Below are 21,172 nucleotides of genomic sequence, written 5' to 3'. Positions count from 1 at the left end.
ATTATGCGTGTTTGCCTTCCATTTCTTTTATAAGAAAAAAAAGTTAAATATTTGGGCCTTGGGTCATTAGTGGGCTTATTATGAAAGGTCATCGTCATCGCATTTGCATCGTTGATTAATACAAAGTCCTTGTTAGCTAGCCAGGAGAATCGCAAGGAAAGGTACACCGAGTTTGTTAGGTTTGATCGATCGTTATCCAAAGGTATTTTAATTCGATTTAGGGCTTATTTCTTTGGGTAAAGTTTAGAATTTTCAATTTTGATTCCCTCTCCAATTTGGTGGAAAAAAAGTCACATTATTTGATCCAATTTCAATTTAATTTGAAGATTAGGGATTTTTTTGATAATGATTAGATGAGAAGAAGAAGGTTGTTTGATGATATGTATTTTTGTGTGTTTCTTCTCTTACTAGCAGCTCAATATTGAAATCAACCCTTTGATCTTTGAGAAGGAGGGAAAAATAAGAGATGTGGGCAGCTTCTTGTCTAGCATCGTGCTGTGCTGCTTGTGCATGCGATGCTTGCCGTACTGTTGTTTCTAGTATCAGCAGACGTTCCGCAAGGATTGCTTACTGTGGCCTCTTTGCACTTTCTTTGATCGTTTCATGGATTCTCCGTGAGGTCGCTGCTCCTCTCATGGAGAAGCTCCCTTGTAAGTTTTTCTCTCTCTTTTCTGTTTCTTTTGTCATTGTAACCTTTTAGCTTATGAATGATTGGCATTTTTTGTGTAGGGATTAACCATTTTCACAAGACGCCTGATCGGGAATGGTTTGAGACTGATGCTGTGCTGCGTGTCAGCTTAGGGAACTTTGTGTTTTTCTCGATTTTATCGGTTATGATGATTGGTGTGAAGACTCAGAAAGACCCTCGTGATGGTATACACCATGGTGGCTGGATGATGAAAGTCATCTGTTGGTTCATTTTGGTTATTTTAATGTTCTTCGTTCCCAATGAAGTCATCAGCTTTTATGGTAAGTGCCATCATATCTCCTTTATATGCTCCTACTGAAGTGATTAACTTAGAGCTAATGAGAATCAATTTACCATCTTTTTTTCAGAGTCGATGTCAAAGTTTGGTGCTGGATTTTTTCTTCTTGTTCAAGTTGTGCTTCTTTTGGATTTCGTTCATGGTTGGAATGACACATGGGTTGGCTACGACGAGCAGTTCTGGTTAGTGGAAAATGTTTTCAATCATTTGACTTAATTATGCAACTGCTAATCTAGGTTTTTGTATACAGGTATGCTGCGTTGCTCGTTGTTTCGCTTGTATGTTACCTGGCAACATTCGTCTTCTCTGGACTTCTCTTCCACTGGTTTACTCCATCTGGACACGACTGTGGACTCAACACTTTCTTCATTGTCATGACTTTGATATTTGTCTTCGTCTTTGCTGTTGTGGTTTTGCATCCCGCTGTAAGTTTCTGACTTTTAAAACCTTTAGTTTCTTGTTGATCTCATCTTTGGACTTAATGAAGCCAAATTAACCTTTGTTTTGCAGGTCGGTGGAAGCATTTTACCAGCATCAGTTATATCTGTCTACTGTATGTACCTCTGTTACAGTGGACTTGCGAGTGAACCCCGAGACTACGAATGCAATGGTCTCCACAAACATTCCAAAGCTGTTTCAACAGGCACCATGACCATCGGGTTACTCACAACAGTTCTCTCTGTCGTTTATTCCGCGGTTCGTGCTGGTTCTTCCACCACGCTTCTCTCCTCTCCTGATTCTCCCCGTGCAGGAGAGAAGCCTCTGCTTCCACTAGATGGGAAAGCAGAAGACAAGGAAGAGAAAGAGCAGAAGAAGCCAGTGACATACTCATACGCATTCTTCCACATCATCTTCTCCCTCGCGAGCATGTACTCTGCAATGCTCTTAACTGGTTGGTCAACTTCGGTGGGTGAAAGTGGTAAACTGGTTGATGTCGGGTGGCCGTCTGTGTGGGTTCGTGTTGTGACCAGCTGGGCTACTGCTGGTCTCTTCATCTGGTCGCTTGTTGCTCCGATTCTCTTCCCTGACCGTGAGTTCTGAGCTTAATAAATCCAACCAAAGATTCTGAAAAACTTTTCATGAATCTTGAATTTGTAAAAAAATGATTTATCATCATTCGACTATAAAATTGAGTCCCGTGTGTTGCTGTTATCTCACGCTTGGCCTTTGTTGGTCCATTTGTAAAATAAATATAACTATGAATGAATATTTCAGTTTGACTTGAAATAGCAAATACTCAAAAATAATAAAATTATTTTGTAAAATAAATTAGTTTGGAGTTCACTGAAATAGTTTTTTTTTATGACAACCCCTTAAATAACTAATAAAAAAATTTTATCATGGATTTCATATTTTGTTTTCACGGAAATTTGATATTTTTAGTTGTCGGTTAAAATAAAGATTTTAAATATTTTTGTAACTAAATATTACTGGAAAAAAAATACGAGAGATATTTGTCACGTGCGATGCGCGTGGATTTGGAAGCATCTTGCAGCGAATCGCACGTGGGTTGCACTTGCCGCGTTTTAAAATCTAAACGCTCGCTTGATTGATTGCGACTGTTTTTTTTTTTTTTTTGGCAGAGTTGTTGGAAAGAACGCTCTTTTAGGTCTCACTCTGTAATCTCGCTCCCTCGCCGGACTTTCCCGACGCCGCCTTGTTCAATCCCTCGACATGAAGCTCACCGTCAAGACTCTCAAGGGTAGCCATTTTGAAATCAGGGTTCTGCCCACCGACACGGTCAGTCCTTTGTCTCCTTCGTTCAGATCTACTACGTGTAATTTTGTATGCAAAGTCAGTGACTTTAGATAGGTTTTGGAATAAAGAGACGGTAAATCTCCGTGCTGCAATACCAATTTATTGTAAAATACAAACTTGATGAGCAGCTAGATTCAGAATTTTAAGTTTCTCAATTGGTCTTGTTGAGTGGAGTGTAGTTGTTGTTGTGTATGTGTTCTTATGTTTTTTGTGTTTGGTTTTTGAAAGATAATGGCGGTGAAAAAGAATATTGAGGATTCGCAGAGCAAAGACAACTATCCATGTGGACAGCAGTTGTTGATTCACAATGGGAAGGTTTTGAAAGATGAAACTACTTTGGTGGAGAACAAGGTTACCGAGGAAGGTTTTCTTGTTGTTATGCTTAGCAAGGTACTTACTTTATTTTGTTGATTCACATCTAGATTCATGTTTTGTTATTCGTCGCTCCTCTTACTGAAAGTTACTTATACTTTACTTTTCTTTTGCAATTGATAGAGCAAAACTGCAAGTTCAGCTGGTCCATCTTCGGCTCAGGTAAGTGTTTCTTCTTATTTTCTCATGTTGTTGCCCATCACTTGATCAGTCCAGTGTTCTCAGTGGAAATACTTTGTTCCTATCTCACAGCCTACTTCCACCACCACATCTTCAGCTATGGTAATTTTCTTACACATCCCTTCTTCTTTGGCTGTTATGCAATCATCATCTGGATTCATTTAATACACACTTGTACCTATCAACCAGCCTGCAGCTGCGTCGACGACCCATTCTATACCTGTGCCAGCTTCAGTTTCCACTCTTGCCCAAGAACAACCAGCGTAAGTTTTATTTTTGACACAATAGACTTTAATTTTGTATTTTGAGGATTTAAAGAGACGTTTGATTGTATGTGTAGGGCACCAAGTGACACCAATGCTCAAGCTGCTTCAACTTTAGCTAGTGGCAGTAGTACTGAGCAAATGGTTCAACAAATAATGGAAATGGGAGGAGGCAGCTGGGACAAAGAAACAGTTGCTCGTGCACTTCGTGCAGCTTATAACAACCCTGAGAGAGCGGTGGATTATCTATACTCTGTATGCCCTCTTCTCTCTAACAGTGTCCTGTGGATGTTTAAGGGAATGAAACTGCTAAAAATTGTTTTACTTTCCAGGGAATTCCTGAAAGAGAAACTGTTCCGTTAACTAACATATCTGGTGCAGACCTTGCCGCTCCTCCTACCTCTGGAGGACCTAACTCATCTCCTTTGGATTTGTTTCCTCAGGTAAGAGCTTGGTGTTTTTGTGCGTCGAAAAGAGTTTATTGTAGTTGAGTTCCGTGAATTTTTGTATTATTCCAGGAAGCAGAAGCTGGTGCTGGAGAACTTGGAACGCTTGATTTCCTCAGAGGCAATGATCAGGTTGTCATTCTATCCTTACCCCGTCTTTTCATCTGTGAGATCAAATAGAATGATTTGTTGGAAACCTGTTTCATCACCTTCAGGGACGTGGATTCTAGCCTACTCCTATATGATATTGCTTTAATCATTCGATGCAGCTTCCTCATAACACTAATCTTGTTGTATATTCATTTTGTTTTAGTTCCAACAATTACGATCGATGGTCAATTCCAACCCCCAGATTCTGCAGGTAACCTAGCCTTTACCTTTCTCTATAGTGCTTTTGGGTCCAGAAACTAGTAGCCTGACTTTTGTTATTCCTTTGTGAACATCCCTTATCTTTTTCTGTTACAGCCTATGCTTCAAGAGCTTGGAAAGCAGAACCCCCAACTATTGAGGCTCATTCAAGAGAACCAAGCCGAGTTTCTTCAGTTAATCAACGAGCCTTATGAAGGATCTGACGGGTGAGTATCTGCATATCTTTTTCTTGGTTTGGCCACTGGCTGAATCGGATCTATATGTGATCCTATGACTCAATGCCTCTTATTGGTTTTGCAAAACTCTCAGGGAAATGGATATTCTTGACCAACCCGAGCAAGAAATGCCCCATGCAGTCAATGTTACCCCTGCAGAGCAAGAAGCGATTCAACGGGTACACACACACAAACATTCATTAACACCATTATAACATTCCGAAATATCATTCGTCTCATCTGTTCTAACTCTTGCCTTAAACATCTTTTGTGATCAGCTTGAGGCAATGGGATTTGATAGAGCATTGGTCATAGAAGCCTTCCTTGCGTGTGACCGTAACGAGGAGTTGGCTGCAAACTATCTGCTAGAGAACTCGGCAGATTTTGAAGACTGAGTTCCCACCACAACAAAAAAAAACAGCCTTTTAACCAAATCAGACCATAATGAAAAAGTTTTGTGCTAGTGCTAGCCTCTTTCATCTGAACCCTTCATTCTTACTCTGCTCAGAATCTCAGATGATCATATCTTATTTGTGAACTCAGACGAGTTTCTTCGTTAAAGATCTCTTACAAACGTATTTATGTCTCTTCGTGTTACTTGCTATCAGTTATTTAATTTTAATGAATACAAAAACTGCACACATGATATTAATATTTATTAAGAGTTCTCACAACGGAAGAGGAATGAAAAGCATTAGGAGATATACTGAGACCATTCACACAGAAGCGGCAAGTGAACTTAATGTTGAGATTACAAATACTTAACTAGCAGCCATATTACAACAGCAAGACCAACGATCCCAAGCACTGACAAGAGCATTGACATGCAAGAACAACCACTTCTCATATTCTTGTTCATGACAGCAAGGTTCTTTTGCACTCTCTGTAATAATAAAAAACAAACATAATAGATCAATGCTTGTATAATCAGTTAGCTTAGAATAAGAAAAACATCACCATCAGATCAGGTATCATCAATTCACAATAATATTTTTCTTGAAATATTTTGAGAGTTGGAAGTATATATTACCCGTAAGCGAGAGTCGGTAACATCAACATGGTAGTCTAAGTCATCCTGCATACAACCCAGCTTTGTTACAACAATGAAACCCAAATCAAGGCAGTCAAAAACAAATGACAACATACGATAAGCCTAGTCTGCAAGCCAAGCTCCTCATTGACAGCTAGAGCAATGTGTTTAGTACTCATCACTGTTTCCTCCAACTTCTCAAGTCCTTCATCTTGTTCTAACTCACAAAAACAAAAAAAAAACTCAAATAAAGAAACTAATACAAAACTAAGCCAACAAACTACCCAAAACAGCTTTTACCTTTCATAACTTGTCGTTGAAACCCAACAATCCCTTGGTTATCCATGCTACTAACTCTGCTCATGGTGTCATCTGGCTTTATCTCTGACCCAAGCAAGCTGTCTCTATTAGCAAAGTTGGACATGTTCAAAGTATTCGCCATCTGGTTTGCCTGAGATCTCAAGTTCCCAATCATGTCCTTACGCCTGTTCATCTCTTTCTCTGAACTGCAACAGGTCAAAAAGATCAACACTTTACAACTCTTTAACTGGTTTGTAAAGCAATCAGAAATGAACTTACATAGGCTTCCCATGGATTTTGGAAAGAAGAGACTGCAGACTATCTAACCGAGTTCCGAAAATGGTGATCTTTCTACGTATAGCTGAAGCACGACGCTGAGCATCAGGCCCTGTTAAGGCCGACTTACTCCTTTCGGAGATCATGCCGTTGATATCCTCAGCGAGTTTTAAAGCCTCGTTGTATTCTCTCATCCATGAATCCGACGATGATGACGCCATTCACCTAGCAATCATCAAACAAAAAGTACCAAAGCATGGATTTTTATCTGAATAAACTGTAAAGATTCGTGTAAAGCCGAGGCCTTTTGGCTTGAATTAACTTTCATTGTTTGGATTACGAGATTGAGATAATCGGACGATCATGATTCATGATCAGCCGCATAGATCACAATATGGAAAAACCCCAGAATGATGATCAGAGACTTAAATAACAGCGTTGAGAGATTCGAATTGCTCACCGAGAATAAATTTTCAGGAAGCTTCGAATTCTCACGGAGATCGTGTCGTGTAGTGTAGTGTGTATATCGGCTCGCCGCAACACCATGAAACGGAGGAAGAGGAGATATCTCGAATGAACCGGCGATTAAACGACGTAGTTTTCTATGAAATGGAGATTAAACGACGCCGTTTGCTGAATTCTTATTGAATGTTAGGATTAGTAATTTATTCATGAAAGTAAGTGGTTACATAACATAAAATATACATAAGTGAAGGACCAAATAAGTAATTTATGAATTTTGTTGACCAACTGTAATAAATCTATATCCATTTCGATTCCCATGCTTGTCTGCTTTCTCTCTGGTCTTCGTTTGGTTTTTCAGAATATGGGTCTGCTCTCCGAGTGTGCTTAGTTCCACCATCAGTCTTGATTGTTGGTTCTGCTTCGTTTATTCGTTGCGTATCGTTAATGGTGTTTTGATTCGGAGAAAGCTGTCGACTTTCAAGGGTACGTAACGTTGATGTTCTAAAGCAAGTTCGAGAAGGGGATCACGACATATATTTTACAATCTCGTAATCTCAAATCATGTAAGTTAGCTCTCTAATATACACAACCTTAAAGTTAGATCGTTTACCTTATATCTCCTTGATCCAAATGTTTATACTCATGTATGTTATACAATCTCAAAGGTTTGGGTTCGGTTTGTTTGTCCACCCCTAACATGAAACATTAATTATAGTAACTTACCTAGAATGGCTGGCCATGTTTTTTCACATCTGAATGATCCAGGAACATTCACGCACTTGTTCTTTCCACACACCCCATATATAGTTCTGCATTCATCAATGTCTATGGGCAAAACAACATAAAACTAAATTATCATAACTATTGGATTTTACACAAAGCTCTCTATCCAAAGTGACAAGGAAGCTGATACACACACCTTGGCATCCATCAGGTAAATAAGGATTCCCTTCATAACCAGATCTGCAGCTGCACTGATACTTATACTTATCATCCGTGCGGGTTACGCTTGTACTAATCTCGCATTGTGAACTCTTTGGAACGATGTTGGGAGGAACTTCAAGACGCTTATGTTATAGTTATATAACGAAGACTTTGAACCGTGTGAATCGCAATGGGCTCCATAGACAAACCACACAAACCAAAAAAAAAACTGTAATGGAATACAAATAAAGATAGTAAAAGTTTCGACCATTTTAATTTGTTTATTATTTATATTGATGTACATATCAACGAAGACTTGTGACTTGTATGAATTTAACCTATAATATATTAGCAGTGCGTTAAGCACCATAGATATATACAGTTGAAATAAAAGATAATGTCTCTTTAGTTGTCACTTACATTCATGCTGAGCCAAAGCTGTTGGCTCCATTACCATCAAACAGACGAAGACGATGCTCAGATTCCTTTTCGTAGTACTACGTTTTTGACTTCCACGTTTCCACTTACAAACGACGTCGCATCACACGCAGGTCTCACACACGATGTGTAGGCCCAATGGGCTTAAACTTGAAAGTTAACAAGAACTTAGTATTTGTTAGTGTAGGCCCAATGTTCAGATAATATATCCCCTTATTGAAATTTCCAAAACTGACTTTAGAGTTAGAGATTAACTTTAGATCATAATTTGGTTATATAATATTTAGATTTATTATTATTATTAATCAGCATTTCCAAAACAAGAAATTGCATATTCATAAGAAATCCATAGTAACACAGATATATAGGAAAGGAAAAAAAGCATTAATTGATGAAATCAAAAGAGAGTCTTTATAACGAAGATAAAATTTAAATAAAAAAAGGTATGGCCACGTTGGTTATTAAGTTTAGGATCTGATGATAATGAGAGTGCACATTTAATGCAAACCGTATAACATAAGCTACGGGACTGACTCAACTTGATTCCATACTCCACCGATCTTATTCTTTCATCTTGGCCGTCCATTGTTCCGTCTTTCGAAAGATGTACGGTTCACGGTTTCTTCTGGTTTTTTAGAAACCGAGTCAGACGGAGTTAAGTTAAAATCTTAACACTAAATATTTTGTATTTTTCCATTACAAAAGTGTAGTCTGACCATTTGGTAATTTTTAAAACATATCTTTTTCTCTAATCTCCATCCTTTGAGTAAGAAACGAGGAAAGCCAAGTGAGAGAAACACAAAAGAATAAGAAGAAGAAAGACGTTAGGGTTCTTGATGTATTTATCCTGAGATTCCATCAAAGAAAGAGAAGATGTTTTTGGACTGTAGCTAGCTCCCACAATCTTTCTTAAGTTTGCTCACCGCTCAGGTCAAAAGCTCTACATTTCTTTTCTTATCCTTTGGGGCTTTGGGGTTCTTTTTTTTTCTGAAAGCAGCTGTCTTTTTCCTTCCTGAATCGACCTATGGTTTTGTTAATTACTATGGGCTTGTGGGTTTTCTGTTTGAGGTTTTGGATTAATAGATGAAAGGTTTCTCTTGAAAAGTTTCCATTTTTAGAATAAAAAAGAATGCTTTTGAGGAGATTTCTTGTCCAAATTATTCATCCACAGTTGAATCTGTCTTGAAGGACCTCCTCTTCTTGCCATTTTCTTGATTATTTTAAGAGGATTCAAAACTTCTGAACTTATATTAGATGTCTTCATTGCAGCTTATCATTTCAAGGTTCTTCAGTGTCTGAAGCAAGCATCTCAGTGTATTCATTATAGTCAAGTATGCCAGATTCTTCTTGCAAGTAGAATAATTTTGAAGGATTCTTCTTGTTGTTGTTGTGATGGATAGAAACAGTCACAGACAACAGCATCCTTTCCAGCAACACCATCTGGAACCTGGCTATGTGAATGACTCTGTCCCTCAACCTCAAGCATTTACTCCTGATCAAACAGGCGGCATGACTGCAAATGCTCGGCCTCCCAACACTTCAGATGTTAAGCCAGGGCTTCATTACTCTATCCAAACAGGAGAGGAGTTCTCTCTGGAGTTTCTGCGAGATAGAGTGATTTCTCAAAGGTCTGCAAACCCCAATGCAGCTAATGACATGGTGGGAAACGGGATGAGAGAATATGACAGAACAAACTACCCTCTTCATGAGTTTGGAAATCAACTTGGGCATATCCAGTCAGCACCAGAAGCTTCGTTATGTCAAGATACAAGTTTAGGAAACTTTCATGGGTATGCATCTTCTTCCTCAGCCTCAGGTAGTGTAACAGCAAAGGTTAAAGTCCTTTGCAGCTTCGGTGGGAAAATACTCCCGCGTCCAGGCGATTCAAAGCTCAGATACGTTGGAGGCGAAACGCACATTATCTCCATAAGAAGAGACATATCTTGGCAGGAGCTTAGGCAAAAAGTTCTTGAAATCTACTACCGGACTCATGTGGTGAAGTACCAGCTTCCCGGTGAAGATCTTGACGCCTTGGTGTCTGTAACGTGCGATGAAGATCTCCAGAACATGATGGAGGAGTATAACGAGATGGAGAACCGTGGGGGCTCGCAGAAGCTTAGAATGTTTCTCTTCTCCGTCGCTGATTTGGATGGTTCTCTTTTGGGGGTTAAGCAGAATGATGTTGACTCTGAGTTTCAGTATGTTGTGGCTGTTAATGATATGGACATTGGATCAAGAAGCAACTCTACTCTTAATGGATCTGCAAACAATTTAGCTGAGATGGATGTTAGGAACGCCAACGGTGTTGCCCCTCCGCAGTTACAATCCTCTATACAGTATTCTGACTCTGCGCCACAAAGCTCATTGCTTCAGTATCCTCCTCAATCCATCCCACACAGTGCTGCGTTTCAGTTTCAGCAAGCTGTTCCTCCTAGTTCTACTCTTCAGTATGCTCAGCCCATTCCACCAAACCCCTCTCTTCAGTATCCTCAATCTATTCCTCTTCAGTATCCACCATCAGTTTCCCCTAGCTCATATGGAATGTACCCACAATACTATGACGAAAGACAGCAGTTTCCAATGCATCCTGAACACAGTTCTTCCAATTACTCTATCTCCATGCCTTTCCAAGGCCAGCAGCCATACCCTTACCCTAGTGTCATACAGCAAAACGCAGCAGTGCAGGGAAGAGAGCTAAACATAAAACCTGAGATGAGAGTTCGTGAGAATGTAGAGCCTGAGTTTCGTCAGAGTCCTCCTCAAGCTGATAATGTCGAAGTTCAGGAGCCATCAGTTTCTCCAACTGTTCCTAGCCAGGATGCTAACCATATGTTACCCCCAAGAAGAGATCCACGACAGAACACTCCTGTCAAGCCTGCTGCTACATACCGTGATGCTGTTGTTCGTGAGCAGGCTCCTGTACCTGGTGAGGATGATCAGCTTTCGTCGTCAAGTGGTACGTGTGGTCTTGCTCAGACTGACTCCGAGTCAAATTTAATCGATCTTGATTACTCGGAGCCTTCACCACCCACGCGGAGAGTATACCGTTCTGAGAGAATACCTCGTGAACAGTTGGAAATGCTAAACCGCCTGTCAAAGTCTGATGACTCTATAGGCTCTCAGTTCTTAATGTCTCATTCACAAGCTCAGCAAGATCCTGCAAAGCAAGGAGAGGGTAAATCACATGAAGTTGGGGCATCGAATGAGAATAAGATTTTAAGCCCTGACGCTGCCAACAAGAATCAAATGGTTAATGGTGGAGGTATTGAGGCTGAAGCTCCTAACCTTAGCCATAAAGACACAGCCACCACCACCAGTCAAGTTAGCCCTGAAGGTCAAGCTTCCTCAGGTGTTGTTATTGACATCAATGATAGGTTTCCTCAGGACTTCCTTTCTGAGATATTTGCAAAGGCGCTCTCTGAAGACGTGCCACCAGGCGGCGTCAATGCATATCAGCATGATGGTGCTGGTGTTAGTTTGAATGTAGAGAATCATGATCCTAAGAATTGGTCTTATTTCCGGAAACTGGCAGATGAACAGTTCAGTGAAAGAGATGATCTCCCACCTGGCTTTCCATCTGACATGGAAGATAGCGCAGGGATTACCAAGTTGCATCACGTCGCTCCAGTGGCCAGCGATGATCCTCAGGAGAATTTAGGTCAAGCTTATGTTGCTGGCGCTAACGAGGATCCACAGATGAAGGTCACAGAGAGTGAGGAGTTTGGTGCTATGGTTGAGAATCTAAGGACGCCAGATAGTGGACATGAGGTATATAAGTCTCTTATTTCATGATTCCAAAACGAGAATGTACTAATGAGGTTGATTACTTGTAGGATGAAAAGAAAGAAACAAGGAATGCTGTTCCTCCACTTGGTTCCTCTTTGGCAGATTACGATAAAAATGACTTACAGGTATGATGGAGTTTTACTTATTTTGTATTTGAAGAAAGGATCTGTGTTAGTGTTTTATGAAGTTTTCAGACATGTTAGAAGAATCAAACATCAAGTTTAAACCACTGAGCAGTGTGCTTACATTTAGTCTTCTGTTTGTGATTTTAAAGTTAATTATCTGGTTCTAACCTTTGTCTGGTTTTTTTGTTCTTGATTGTTTGTAGATCATTATGAATGATGATCTCGAGGAGCTAAAGGAACTTGGTTCTGGGACGTTTGGTACAGTGTATCATGGGAAATGGAGAGGATCAGATGTTGCCATCAAGAGGATAAAGAAGAGTTGCTTTGCTGGTCGATCATCTGAACAAGAGAGATTAGTGAGTGTTTCTGCAATTTTCTATTGCATATTTTTCCTAGGACGTATGCAAAGTGATAATAAGATTTGTAACATTGGTTGTCTTGAGATGCTAACTGCATTCCCTGTTCATTGTGTCCTAGACTGGTGAATTTTGGGGAGAAGCTGGGATACTTTCAAAGCTTCATCATCCAAATGTGGTTGCATTTTATGGTGTTGTGAAAGATGGACCTGGTGGAACATTGGCTACTGTAACAGAGTACATGGTTGATGGTTCTCTAAGACATGTTCTACTCAGGAAAGATAGGTACATATCTCTCTCTCTCTCTCTTATAACGTCTCAGTGTTTTTCCTATCTGATGAAACGGTTAAAGATTCTTTGCTTTTCATTCTTATGTTTTCCAGACACCTGGATCGTCGTAAGAGACTAATCATTGCCATGGACGCTGCATTTGGAATGGAGTATTTGCACGCCAAGAACATTGTTCACTTCGATTTGAAGTGTGACAACTTACTTGTGAACCTGAAAGATCCTTCTCGCCCAATCTGCAAGGTAAAAACTTCATTCATATGTGATAATATCTTTGAACAGAATTACATTTTGTGCTTTAATACTTTTCACTCGTTTGTTCTTCCTCTAGGTTGGTGATTTCGGCTTGTCAAAAATTAAAAGAAATACGTTGGTATCTGGTGGTGTACGTGGAACCCTTCCATGGATGGCACCAGAGCTTTTAAACGGCAGTAGTAGCAAAGTTTCAGAGAAGGTAAAAACTAAACTGTTTTCATAGTGAGTATAAAAGAATGGAAACGAAACCTTTCTGAGTTATATTACATTTTTACCTGCAGGTGGATGTCTTCTCTTTTGGTATAGTCTTGTGGGAGATTCTAACCGGAGAGGAACCATATGCGAATATGCACTATGGTGCTATTATAGGTGCGTATTCACTGACCTACGACCCTTGGTTTGATATAGAAACTGATTACCACACACGGCTAGGTCTGATAAGAGTAATTTTTTGGTTCGGTTTGAGTTTTGCTTTGACTGATTTTCAAAGAAACTGAGGTTCTAATAGATGATTTTCAAACATCAGTATGTTGTCTGGTCGGCTTATTTTTTTCTTGGACATGACTGTGTATCTTAACAACTCATTAAATTTACGGTCAAGTGCAGGTGGGATAGTGAACAACACACTGAGGCCGACCATACCAAGTTACTGTGACTCAGACTGGAGAATACTAATGGAGGAGTGTTGGGCGCCTATTCCGACGGCAAGGCCATCCTTCACTGAGATCGCTGGTCGTTTACGTGTGATGTCAACTGCTGCAACTTCCAACCAATCCAAACCACCAGCTCACAATAAGGCTTCAAAGTAAAACAGTCTTTTCTTATTTATAGGTTTACTCTTTCCAGGTGTTTGGGTCAGGAGGAAGATATTTGTTGACCCTTTTCTCCTTTCCCTTTTCTTTTACCAATACCAAAACCAAAGAACAAGTTAAAGTAATAAAATTGGTTTGAGGCTTTTGTATTAACAGTGAAGTTGTTCATCAGATATTAATGTGGAAAAGAACTTGTGACTGATGCATAAGAAATGCACTTCACCTCATGGCATTGCTCTTACTAATGTGAAAAAAGAACTTGTGGCGACTAATACATTGTTTCTTACCAAAAGATTTGAGGATGCAAACAATCAAATTCAAAGACTAAAAAGTAAGAACATTAATAAACATCGATTTTCAGAGATTTACTGATCAAACTGCAAAAGAGAACTAAATTTGAAAATGATTTTAGTCATCAGTTTTCTTCAGCGGATTTTCTCGATTTGCTCCGTTTCTTAAGCATCCCTTTATCCGCAAGTTTCTTACACTTCAGTTTCCTCTGGTCTTTGGCCTTGTCTTCGAATCCATCGTCTAACATCTTCTTCATTGCCCTCCTTTCAACTTTTGATACCTGCATATATAGATTTAGAGACTTGAGTAAGCCTCAGGCCTTTGATTGAAGTTAAATGTCTGGATATATATATATATATATATAAATATCTCGTGGCTAATAAATGATCTATCTTTCTTTTCATATCAAGATAAACTAAAACCTAAAAGCATGATTAACCATAGAGACTCTAATGGGTCTCTTAATGAATACTGATAAAACTAGTTCTTTCTTTGTTTTCCTTTCATCCTCTTGATCACAGTAATCAATTACCAGATTTTCGAACGTTTGATCAAAATGTTTATCAAAATATTGATCGAAATATTGATCAAAATACTGATCGAAATATTGATCAAAATATTGATCGAAAATTTCATCAATTGGTCCCTCAAGAGAGTTGTGGGAGGAAGATGCCATATATGTGTGGAAATTGTTTTAGATTTAGATGAAAGAAGTGAATAAAATGAATGAACATGAGAAGGAGAATGGAAAAAAAAAGAGAATGGAGAAGAGATATTATTTAGAGATGTTTGTTTAGAGAATGAAAAACAAAGAATGGAGAAAATGTATTATTTATAAAACTTATATTGTCTAACTTTTGCTAGTCCGTGATACAACAAGAAACTTTACCTGATTCATGGCCTGACCACACAAAGCTTTACATGATTCGTCTGACCACAAGAATACAAAATTCATAAAATACAAAGTTTACAACACTGCAACACCCGTGACTTTGTGGCCTGACCACAAGAATTTCATGACCTTCTCCATTCTTTCAAGACCTGAAATTTTCCAAAATAAATATTCAATGATTCAGTCAAGCAATATATTGTACAGACAAAAAACCCTTAATGAAAGACGCCATCACATATCAAAGGTTTACAAAATGGTTTTAATTATTATTACATAGATAGGAAAGTGCTTTTGTTTTACCCTACTTGTTGAGCATATTCTGATGTGTTAAACATACCCTTAATCACGTTGATTCCCGACTTCCTCACAGTGCCGGACTAATCTTTTTCACTGCCCTAATCAAAATTTGAAACTATGTCCTTTTACACATTTTATCAAGATTATAAACAGTATAAAACTCCTAAAATTTTCATTAAATAGAATTGAAGTCTATAGTTTGTTTAGAAAAATAAACTGTGATAAAAATACTTATTGCTGAAATATATATATATATATATATATATATATATTTTGCATTTTTATGCTAAATTATCCATTAGACTTCTATAATCAATTTTTCAACCATCTATTATATATCTATTATATGACTATCATCAAAATCCGTAAACACAATCTAAAAATATTGTCATAACAAAGTTAAGCTATCAAGCTTTTATCACAACTGAAAAACTATGAACTAACAAACATACCTTCTTACAACGTAAAAGATTAGTTGAAAAAACTGAAACACTAAAACTAATTTATGTATTACGACTTAAAAGAAAAGTGGACAGAAAGAAAAATTATGATAAAATAAAAATCATGCATAAGGATACAAAAGAATAAATTGAAACCAAAAGAAAATATGTTTTGTTGCTAATTTTAATTAGAGTTTTAATTATCATCTGAAATAGAAATTTACTAATGTATTTTATATATAACAAATTTATAAATATAGTTGAAAAGTTTAACAAATTTTATACAAAAAATGTCTAATAAATAATATTTTAACAAAAAAACTTACAAACAGAGGATCATTGTTCTCAATGCAACTAGCCAGCTCGTCCCATTCAGCCATCTGCAGTGTTCAAAGTAGATTCCTTAACACAAAAATAGAGCACAAAGCCATGAAACTTAATTTCTGAAAATTCAAACTTAAAATTCATTAACTTTTGAAATACAATGACTCCATGCCATAAGCAGAACAAGAAACACAAACATAAAATACAACAAACAACAACTCATTAAACAGATGACCCATCTTCTTCTTAGACGATTCAATTCAAACCAGAATCAAGACATGTCTCTTTTTTTGTATAACAGTCTCTTTTTTTTCTTCTGAAAACCTTAGAAACAGTCTCTCTATCTTGCTTCTTCCCTATATATTTTCCATAATTTTTAGTAGTAAGACATTCTCTTGGCGATTCTCGATCGATAGTTTCAAAGACTCAGGACGCTGTAGTGGAAAATAAATTAATATACATTTTACACTATGCTAAAATGCGATCGCTCTTATTGAAAGTCCCCTAATACATCTTATCCTAAAAGAGATGTAGCTCGTCCAAAGAGTAAGATATGCCAGTGGTATTATTAGATAGTAGATATAATATGTAAATGAGTGGCCTGAAAATTTAGGACAACAAAGGTCCTTAACTTGAGTGGCTGAGTTAGGTAAACAAGAGTTGTTGAGTGAGTTCTTGTTTGCTTGCCCATCTTCTGTATAAGACCTGACGATTAAGTGCGAGACAGCTGTGCACATTGCCTCGAGGAGCGGCCAGTTTATGGCATTTAAGGTTCTTTTAGGATGGCTTCGGAGAGTGAACAGGGAAGAAATCTTGGACTGGAAAGACGAAGATGGTAACACAGTCTTTCATATCGCTGCATCCATGAATCAAACTGAGGTAGATATCTCCCTGATCATTTAGTGTCTCCTTTTTTTAATACAAAAATGATAGAACCTGCTTACAAAAATGCACTTGTTGGTCGATAGATATGTTCTGTTACTCTATGAAAATGGTTTGATCTGATCTTGATCTCATTTCATGCAAAACTATATGATCGTCTGATTTTGTAATCAATGTGAGGTTCTAATAGGATATACGCTCGATAATGAAGTTGCTACGTAGGACGGTTAACGCAGAAGCCAAGAACTCGAACTGTAAGACCGCAATGGACCTACTCCCATGATACCCAGTGATGACAGGAACTTTATTATTATGGTGGTCCATGATATTCATTTCCAACAAACCTTGCAGGCAACGAGTGGACTTTCCGGCAAGGCAGCTCAGTTCAGGAGCTATAGTGCTAACAAAGCCTGAAGCGCTCAAAAATGTGTGTGGACTGTATTATTTGTTTTCCACCTTATGTAGTATTTGAACTCTTTTGTTTGGTTGTACTTTAAATAACGTTTTCTACTCTTGCATGTTCGCCCATAAGGTTTCAAGTAGAACGGTCTTTTTCTTCTTTGTACGTTTTCTTTAGTCTTTCCAAGTTTGGTTGTCCCTACTTTAAATAAGCCCATAACTCCAGACAGCTTCAAGTAGAACGGTCTTTTCTACTTTGTACGTTTTCTTCACTCTTTCCAAGTTTGGTTCGAGGTATTGTAACAACAGTCGAACTAGTTTAATCTCATAGTATTGTTCTTACTAGTGGAAAAGAACTTTTGTGACTGATACATTAGAATGTTTCTCACCAGAAGATTCGATTCAAAGACTAAAAGTAAGAACATTAATAGACAATGATTCTCAGAGTTTTGCTGATCAAAATGCACTTGAGAGAACAAAATTTTAAGATGATTTTAGTTATCACTTTTCTTCTGCGGATTTTCTCGTTTTGCTCCGTTTCTTCAGCATCCCTTTATCCGCGAGTGTCTTACGCTTCAGTTTCCTCCGGTCTTTGACCTTGTCTTCAAATCCGTCGTCTAGCATCTTCATCATTGCCACCCTTTTAGCTTTTGATACCTGCAGAAACAGATTTATAAACTTGAGTATCTTTATTTGAAGTTAAATTGCCTTATATACAAAGACAAACTAAAACCTAATACTAGAACACCCTGGTGAAGCAGCTGGTTTAACTGGTATGGTATAAAACTAAACTATCTACATAAGACGAGAACTTTTAATGGATCACATAGTGAATGTTACCTTTGTGACTTCTAAACTGTCAGTGATTTCTCTGTAGTTGTACAGTTCCATCTGTTTTCCAACTTCCGCTTCTATTTCATGAATAAGGTTCACATCGGTCTGTAAAAGAAAATTTAAAGATTAGGGGTAATGAACTAGAAAACTTAAGAGACGATGCTCGTGTAATTCCATATAATCTCCAGCTATACCTCAGTGATAATGCTTACAGCCAGTCCTCCTCTACCAGCTCTAGCTGTACGTCCAACACGATGAACATAATCCCTCGGATATCTAATGCGAGCCATGGAGTTAGAATATCAGTAAGCTACAATGCACAAGAATAGACAAAAACCTTCACCAGAAGTTACCTGGGAATGTCATAATTGATTACAAGGTCAACAGTAGGAATATCCAATCCACGGCTGGCTACATCAGTGGCAAGCAGTATCGGTACTTTCCCGGACTTGAATTTACTGAGCGCAGAGAGTCGCAAAGACTGAGAGTTCAGTGAATGCAAAGCTGCATTCTCCACTTCGAGCTCTTCAAGCATAAGACTCAACCTTTGACATGTCCTAAACACACACAAACCAAGTCTAATCAGAACCTTTCAAATGGAATCACCAGCTCAATAGAATGAACTCGTAAAAAGCTATGGAAATAAAACCTGCAAGTGGAGACAAAAATCATGGCTGATCGAATCTCCTTGTCTTCCATTTGCGACAAGATGTGCACAAGGTACAGCTCTTTCGCATCTTTGTCTATGAAAATGTACTGCTGCTTCAGCGTATCAACGGTCTTTAGCCCTTCGTAGGCTTCATAGAAGTAAGCTTTGTTTGAAGAATGCTCAAGCAAAGTCTGTAAGTTACTCGTCATCGTAGCAGAGAACAGCAACGTCTGTCTAGTTTTGGGCAAGCAGTTAAAGATGGTGCGCAACTCGTCTTGGAAACCAACATCAAGAACTCTATCCGCCTCATCCAGCACCAAGAACTAAATCAAACAAAACGACAAGAAAAAAAAACAATAAGACTAATCAAAAGGTTGCAACAAGTGATTTTTTCTTCAACAATAATTTAAAGAATCGAAATAGGGTTCAAAAAATGACCCCCCGCCTAATCAATAATCTCCTATAAATTCAGTCTAGTCTGCTTAATCAATAATCCCCTATTAAACACCTAATTACAGTCCAATTTTTTTTAAACCATTTTTCAAGAAACTGGTCAAGGGTTCAAAAAAGTTCGGTCTATACATCCGCGTAATCAATAATCCCCTATAAGTTCAGTATAGACGTCTGCCTAATCAATAATCCTCTATAAAACATTTTTCTTAAACCATTTTCAAGAAATTGGCCTAGTGTTAAAAAAAAAATCTAGTCTATACATCCGCCTAATCAATAATCTCCTATAAGTTCAATCTAGACATCTGCTAATCAAAATCTATAAAACATCTAATTACTTTGAGATTTTTCTTAAACCATTTTTCAAAAAATTGGTCTAGGATTCAAAAATTCCACTAGACTTCCGCCTAATCAATAATCCCATAGCAATAATCCTCTATAAAATCACCTAATTGGAGTAGCAAAGGTGGAAACTTTTTTAGTATTACCTTAGTTCTAGAGAAGACAGGAGGAACATCAGGATTATTCTCAAGCAAAACCTTAATCCTCCCAGGCGTCGTAATCACAACATGAGGCCGCGAGATCAAGCTCCTCGTCTGCGTCAGCATATCCATCCCTCCCACAATCACACAGCACCGCAGATTCAAACACGACCCCAACGCCTTAAACTGCTCAGCGAGCTGGAACGCCAGCTCTCTCGTAGGCGTCACCACGAGCGCGAACACTCCGTAAGGATCTTCCGCGAGGCGGTTGAGTATCGGCAACGCAAACGCCGCCGTTTTGCCGCTACCGGTTTGCGCGAGGCCCAAGACGTCTCGTCCGGATAGGATCTTGGGGATGCAGTGGGTCTGGACCGGAGTGGGTTTGCGCATGCCGAGCTCCTTGCAGGTCTCGGAGGCCCACTCGGATAGTCCGAGGGATTCGAAGTTGGAGGCGGATGTGGTGGCGTCGGTGCTTGTGAATTTCTCGAATTGGGGAGTGGGGTCGAGTTTTGGGAGTTGGGTTTGGGGGTTTAGGGTTTTTTTGCGGGGTTTGGCGATGATTGTGATTCCGCATTCTTCTGAAGACGACGTGGGTTCTTCCATTTTCGTTGGATTGGAAGAGAAAGTTGAGAGCTTTGAGGAGAGTTTAGCGCCGGAGATGAACAAGAGACGGAGAGATACGTTTAGCCGCCGTTTAGATTGTTTTTGGATGTATTTATAGACGCGTAAACTAGGGGTGTTCAGATCCGGTTTAGATGAACCTGGATATTAAACCGGAATTTAAAATTGGTATATAGCAGTTAAGAATTAAGATCGAGTTCAGTTTAGCCATTGCTTGTTGTATTTGTTGGGAAAAATGATTTATTTGGTATATGACTTCAAGAACCATCTATGTCTATTTCATTACAAATTGCAAATAAATTAAAATAAATTCTTTAAAAAAATCAATATTGTATAAAAATCTACATAGTTATTAACAATTAACTATAACAATTATCAAAAGTTAACTAAATCGTCTTGGCCTGTTTTGGCCTATCTTGGCCTATCGGTAAAGGAGCTCCGGCAGGTTTCTGGCAGGTTAGAGTAGCATTAGCTATCTAGTCGCATACTTAACGTCTTAGTATTTAGGCCTAGCTAGGATTTCCACAGTTATAAAGAAAAAAATTGTTATCAAAGTTAGTAAACTGTTAATTTAGCTGACTCCACATTCACATGAAGTTTTCTTTTTAGCTTAGATGTTCGATAAATTATCAAACCAGTTTCAAGATTGTTTACTACCCCTTTGAAAGAACAAGTCATTAATTAGTTTGATTTTTATGGCGCTGTGCCTGTTACTCAATTCACGTACATGACAATTAAGCACTAAGAATTAATAAAAGAGAAAACAAACAGCAGAAAAGAATCTTGAGTTACAAGCACATGAGTCCAAGCTAAATCATTTAATCTGCACCATATGTGTATGTATGTATAGACGATGGTCTCATAGAATAATGCAAGCTTCCTGGATCATTGAAACAAAAAACCATCAATATCAGATTTTTTTTTGTTTCTATCAGAAAGAAATACAAAAAAAGTACAAAATTGTTGC

The 21,172-nt window shown here is 38.4% G+C and overlaps 5 protein-coding genes and 2 long non-coding RNA genes across 10 annotated transcripts; 4 read left to right on the top strand and 3 right to left on the bottom strand.

Moving 5' to 3' along the window:
• The first annotated feature begins 74 nt into the window (after positions 1 to 74).
• Positions 75 to 2,255, top strand: LOC103842861 (serine incorporator 3). 3 transcript variants are annotated; one of them, XM_009119529.3, is made up of 6 exons: positions 75 to 202; positions 412 to 650; positions 730 to 969; positions 1,057 to 1,168; positions 1,237 to 1,411; positions 1,497 to 2,246. In XM_009119529.3, the coding sequence occupies exons 2-6, from the start codon at positions 467 to 469 to the stop codon at positions 2,025 to 2,027; spliced, it is 1,242 nt and encodes a 413-aa protein (XP_009117777.1). In that variant the 5' UTR covers positions 75 to 202; positions 412 to 466; the 3' UTR covers positions 2,028 to 2,246. The 3 variants fall into 3 exon arrangements, with proteins under 3 accessions (XP_009117777.1, XP_009117776.1, XP_033134676.1); XM_009119528.3 differs by having other exon boundaries at positions 110 to 202; positions 415 to 650; XM_033278785.1 differs by having other exon boundaries at positions 125 to 202; positions 439 to 650; positions 1,497 to 2,255.
• Positions 2,256 to 2,482: 227 nt separating this feature from the next.
• Positions 2,483 to 5,215, top strand: LOC103842858 (probable ubiquitin receptor RAD23a). Its single transcript, XM_009119523.3, has 12 exons — positions 2,483 to 2,726; positions 2,973 to 3,134; positions 3,240 to 3,278; positions 3,369 to 3,398; positions 3,486 to 3,559; positions 3,637 to 3,814; positions 3,892 to 4,002; positions 4,078 to 4,137; positions 4,319 to 4,366; positions 4,471 to 4,580; positions 4,684 to 4,768; positions 4,868 to 5,215. The coding sequence occupies exons 1-12, from the start codon at positions 2,661 to 2,663 to the stop codon at positions 4,982 to 4,984; spliced, it is 1,080 nt and encodes a 359-aa protein (XP_009117771.1). The 5' UTR covers positions 2,483 to 2,660; the 3' UTR covers positions 4,985 to 5,215.
• LOC103842859 (syntaxin-51) lies at positions 5,212 to 6,819 on the bottom strand. The gene is made up of 6 exons (XM_009119525.3): positions 6,656 to 6,819; positions 6,199 to 6,420; positions 5,920 to 6,125; positions 5,736 to 5,836; positions 5,620 to 5,664; positions 5,212 to 5,472 (listed from the first exon to the last, which is right to left on the bottom strand). Exons 2-6 carry the CDS (start codon positions 6,414 to 6,416, stop codon positions 5,341 to 5,343), a joined length of 702 nt encoding a protein of 233 aa, XP_009117773.1. The 5' UTR covers positions 6,417 to 6,420; positions 6,656 to 6,819; the 3' UTR covers positions 5,212 to 5,340.
• A 252-nt stretch (positions 6,820 to 7,071) lies between these two features.
• Positions 7,072 to 13,797, top strand: LOC103842857 (serine/threonine-protein kinase STE20). 2 transcript variants are annotated; one of them, XM_009119522.3, is made up of 9 exons: positions 7,072 to 8,952; positions 9,292 to 11,790; positions 11,856 to 11,933; positions 12,137 to 12,289; positions 12,411 to 12,574; positions 12,673 to 12,820; positions 12,909 to 13,031; positions 13,114 to 13,201; positions 13,439 to 13,797. In XM_009119522.3, the coding sequence occupies exons 2-9, from the start codon at positions 9,415 to 9,417 to the stop codon at positions 13,639 to 13,641; spliced, it is 3,333 nt and encodes a 1,110-aa protein (XP_009117770.1). In that variant the 5' UTR covers positions 7,072 to 8,952; positions 9,292 to 9,414; the 3' UTR covers positions 13,642 to 13,797. The 2 variants fall into 2 exon arrangements, with proteins under 2 accessions (XP_009117770.1, XP_033134667.1); XM_033278776.1 differs by lacking the exon at positions 7,072 to 8,952 and having other exon boundaries at positions 9,277 to 11,790.
• Positions 13,798 to 13,906: 109 nt separating this feature from the next.
• Positions 13,907 to 14,761, bottom strand: LOC103842856. Its single transcript, XR_004450844.1, has 2 exons — positions 14,468 to 14,761; positions 13,907 to 14,215 (listed from the first exon to the last, which is right to left on the bottom strand). It is a non-coding gene; the product is annotated as an uncharacterized LOC103842856 (long non-coding RNA).
• A 65-nt stretch (positions 14,762 to 14,826) lies between these two features.
• LOC117127892 lies at positions 14,827 to 17,597 on the top strand. Its single transcript, XR_004450845.1, has 2 exons — positions 14,827 to 16,767; positions 16,961 to 17,597. It is a non-coding gene; the product is annotated as an uncharacterized LOC117127892 (long non-coding RNA).
• LOC103842854 (DEAD-box ATP-dependent RNA helicase 36) lies at positions 17,485 to 20,471 on the bottom strand. The gene is made up of 6 exons (XM_009119521.3): positions 19,591 to 20,471; positions 18,653 to 18,975; positions 18,357 to 18,560; positions 18,198 to 18,279; positions 18,010 to 18,108; positions 17,485 to 17,826 (listed from the first exon to the last, which is right to left on the bottom strand). Exons 1-6 carry the CDS (start codon positions 20,185 to 20,187, stop codon positions 17,671 to 17,673), a joined length of 1,461 nt encoding a protein of 486 aa, XP_009117769.1. The 5' UTR covers positions 20,188 to 20,471; the 3' UTR covers positions 17,485 to 17,670.
• Between the last annotated feature and the right edge of the window lie 701 nt (positions 20,472 to 21,172).

The sequence above is a fragment of the Brassica rapa genome, chromosome A09 (assembly GCF_000309985.2).
Source record: "Brassica rapa cultivar Chiifu-401-42 chromosome A09, CAAS_Brap_v3.01, whole genome shotgun sequence".
NCBI lineage: Eukaryota > Viridiplantae > Streptophyta > Magnoliopsida > Brassicales > Brassicaceae > Brassica > Brassica rapa.
The sequence above is the reverse complement of the archived record's forward strand: the minus strand, read 5'-3'. Positions and strand labels throughout refer to the sequence as shown.